We start from the raw sequence: 3,260 nt of genomic DNA, 5'->3' as shown, positions 1-3,260 counted from the left end.
TATATATTATATATTTATATATATATATATATATATATATATATATATATATATATATATATAAAAGTTATTTATTCCAAGTCTTCAGTGTCAAATGATCCTCCAGAAAATCATTCTAATATGCTGATATCAAGATGCAGTTCTGTTATCAGTTTTAAATATTATTATCAATGTTGATAACAGTTGCGCTGCTTTTTATATATGTGGAAACCTAGATTCTCCAATGAATAGAAAGTTCAAAAGAACAATATTTATTTTAAATGTTATTTTTTTGTAACAATGTAAAATTCTTTCCATTCACTTTTGATTAATTTAATGCATCCTTGCTGAATAAAAGTATTCATTTCTTTTATTCATTAAAAAAATCTTACTAAATGGTAGTGTAGTGAACATATTTCATTGAAAATTTGTACATTGTAATTATAAGATTATTACAGTTATTAAATGTGTAAAAAATAAAAAAGTATATTTTAGACAATAGAACTTTGACATCCAGTATACTGGAAATTTATAGTACCATAGTAGCCATATTAAACATGTTAATCTAATTATAATATTTAATTATAGTGAAGTGTAAGCTGCTCCATGATTAAATATTACAATAATGTAAAAAAGACTATTCAGAATTTTAAACTTATTATTAAATATTATTTCATTAATATTTATCACATCTTTTATCATATGACAGGTCATGTTTATCTTACACTAATGTAATTATGCATATGCACTATCAATTAAAGCATGTTTATTTCATTATATATATATATATATATATATATATATATAATATCAGATATCTTATGTTGGAGTGCGAATGTCCATCATAATCCCCACAAAAATATAATCAATGTATTTTGTATATATGCTAATATATAGCATACATACAAAAGTTCCCCTCTTTTACACAGAGAAAAATGAAGCTGCAATATATTTGTGATCACAGCTAATCATTAATAATGCAATAGAAATAAGGACAGATTTTCTATAATCTGTCATGTGCATGGACTTCCATACATTTTCTGTGTGTGTTCAGCTGTATCTGAGGCTGAAACAGGAGCAGGACAGAGGAAACACCTGCAGCTCCAGGGTCCAGACATACAGCAGCATCAAGGAGCTGGCCAGACGCTTCTCACTCACCTTCGGATGGGACCAGATCAAATCCCGCGAGTCCCTGGCCATGATCCACAGGTAGTGCAGTCCACTCTGCTGCTGACTCGGTGTCAGTGAGTTCACGTCACATGTCTGGAATAGTGACACAGCTAAAACAGACTGATTGCTATGTTTGACCGCAAATAAAAATAGTTTTGTCAAGATGCTGCACCGCATGGCTCCATTTAGCCAGTACAGAAGAGTCCTGTCTTTGGTTATTTCAGGCCTGAGAAATTCATTTTCCAGCCAGCTGTAGTTCTTATATTAGGATTCAAATTTAGATAGATAGGAGAAGGAATATTCAGGTCTTAAAAGGAAATGTTCTCTTACTGGTTTCTCTGTGCAGGGACAGCATTGAGTTTATTTTCAAAGGGTTCGTTCAGCAGTCTGAGAAACACTCTCCGCCGTACATCTCATACCTCACCATCCTCAGCGAATTCTCCAGCAAACTGCTCAAACCTGACAAGAAGACTATGTAAGTTAAAGTTAAAACAAAATTAATTCTGCAAGCTTGACATCTAGCAATCTGGATCTTAACATCTTTAAACTGGTCGTCTCTTCCCCAGCTACAGTTATTTGCAGAAGTTTGCTGGTGAGCTGGTCATTAACAACAGAGAGGAGAGCTGGATGCCGCTGATTTACTACAGAACGTCTCTGATGGGCACGGCTGAGGGAGAAGATGCCATCTCCTTCATCAGCTCTGACACTAACAAACAGCCCTCCCTCAGCAACCGCTCCAGATCACCCTCCGTCAAACAAGTCAACTCTGAAGGTATGAACTCTCAGCAGGTCACTTCTGAGGTCCAGGTTTTTAATAATGCAATATGTAAAAGGGTTGGTGACAAATAACATGGGCAATAACTTTTTCAACATCAAGACTTTAGGTTAATATTTATATTTTAGGTTGATTTTATAATTAAAATGTTTAAATTTATACTACACTTGTATACATAATTTTAATTGTGTGTTTATATATATATATATATATATATATTTACATTTATTCATAATAGTATAAATTAATAAAACAAATCAGGTTAAAGCAAAAATAAAATCCTGAGTCTGAACTTTTTTCTGGGGGTTGGAGGTTGCGGGGGAAGACACATACACAGGGTTATTTGGCAAACAAAAAAAGAAACTAACTAGTAACGTATCTGCCATTGCCATTAGCCCTTGACAGGCTCAGACTACAGATGGTGGGATATTTGAAACAGCAATACCAAGAAAGTTTACTCATTACAATATGGTGCAAACACATGTAACATTTAGGATGCTTTTGATATCAAGTTTTGCTGGTTAGCTTTGTCCTTGACAGGGTACAAGATGACCTACAATCTAAAACATGAATTTTCTGAAATTGCTTTGTTCAAAAGAAATAATGGTAAATTAAATACTAGGAAATTAATATAAAATAGGAAATATACAAAGACCGTTTACTACAGAAAACTACAGTTCAGTTCAATTAACAACAACAAAAACATTAAAATGGTCCAAGAACTGGTAACTTAAACAGGGTTTGTACAGATACTACAAGATAAAATTCCAGGACTTTCAAGGACTTGCATTATTTTTTTGGTTTTCAAGGACTAAAATCAGATCTCACTAATCAATCAATATTGTTATTATCTTTCAAATTCTAATAAATAAACTAATAAAACAAAATGGTACAAATAAAGTGTAGCACATGCAAAGAATGCAATGGCTGTGGCAAATGTAACATTTGAAAGGATACTATGGCAAAGTTATCGCTTTCCTTATGTTTTGCTAATCAAGTAATCTACTGATTATTTTGACAAATAATCTTATATATTTTAGTAATACAAATAGAACTAAGTGGAAAAACAGGTTTTAATATGACTATATTTATAAAGTAATGATGATGCAATAATCATTGGCCTCAAATAAAGTATCAAAACCAAGTACATGGTTTTATTGAACAACACTGTTAAATACATAATGTAATATGCCTATATTTATAACAAATACCTGCAGAGGGCGCCAACGGCCTGGTGAGGTTTCATGTGATTCAACATTTAAATCCATTTAATTTTAATATTTGGCCACATGCAAAGTCAGAAACTTTTATTTTGAAATTGCGATGTACAATAAAT

General features: G+C 32.0%; 1 protein-coding gene across 2 annotated transcripts in view; it reads left to right on the top strand.

The window, feature by feature from the left end:
* Window positions 1-3,260, top strand: part of LOC107597498 (cohesin subunit SA-2) — a 28,175-nt gene that overhangs the window by 20,628 nt on the left and 4,287 nt on the right. For both annotated transcript variants that reach the window (XM_016288585.1, XM_016288584.1), the window contains 3 exons: window positions 1,034-1,188; window positions 1,496-1,624; window positions 1,716-1,921. In XM_016288585.1, the coding sequence (XP_016144071.1) occupies window positions 1,034-1,188; window positions 1,496-1,624; window positions 1,716-1,921 (490 nt within the window). The remainder of the gene's footprint in view (window positions 1-1,033; window positions 1,189-1,495; window positions 1,625-1,715; window positions 1,922-3,260) is intronic.

This window comes from Sinocyclocheilus grahami, unplaced genomic scaffold (genome assembly GCF_001515645.1).
Source record: "Sinocyclocheilus grahami isolate Dianchi unplaced genomic scaffold, SAMN03320097.WGS_v1.1 scaffold233.1, whole genome shotgun sequence".
Taxonomy (NCBI): Eukaryota; Metazoa; Chordata; class Actinopteri; order Cypriniformes; family Cyprinidae; genus Sinocyclocheilus; species Sinocyclocheilus grahami.
The sequence above is the reverse complement of the archived record's forward strand: the minus strand, read 5'-3'. Positions and strand labels throughout refer to the sequence as shown.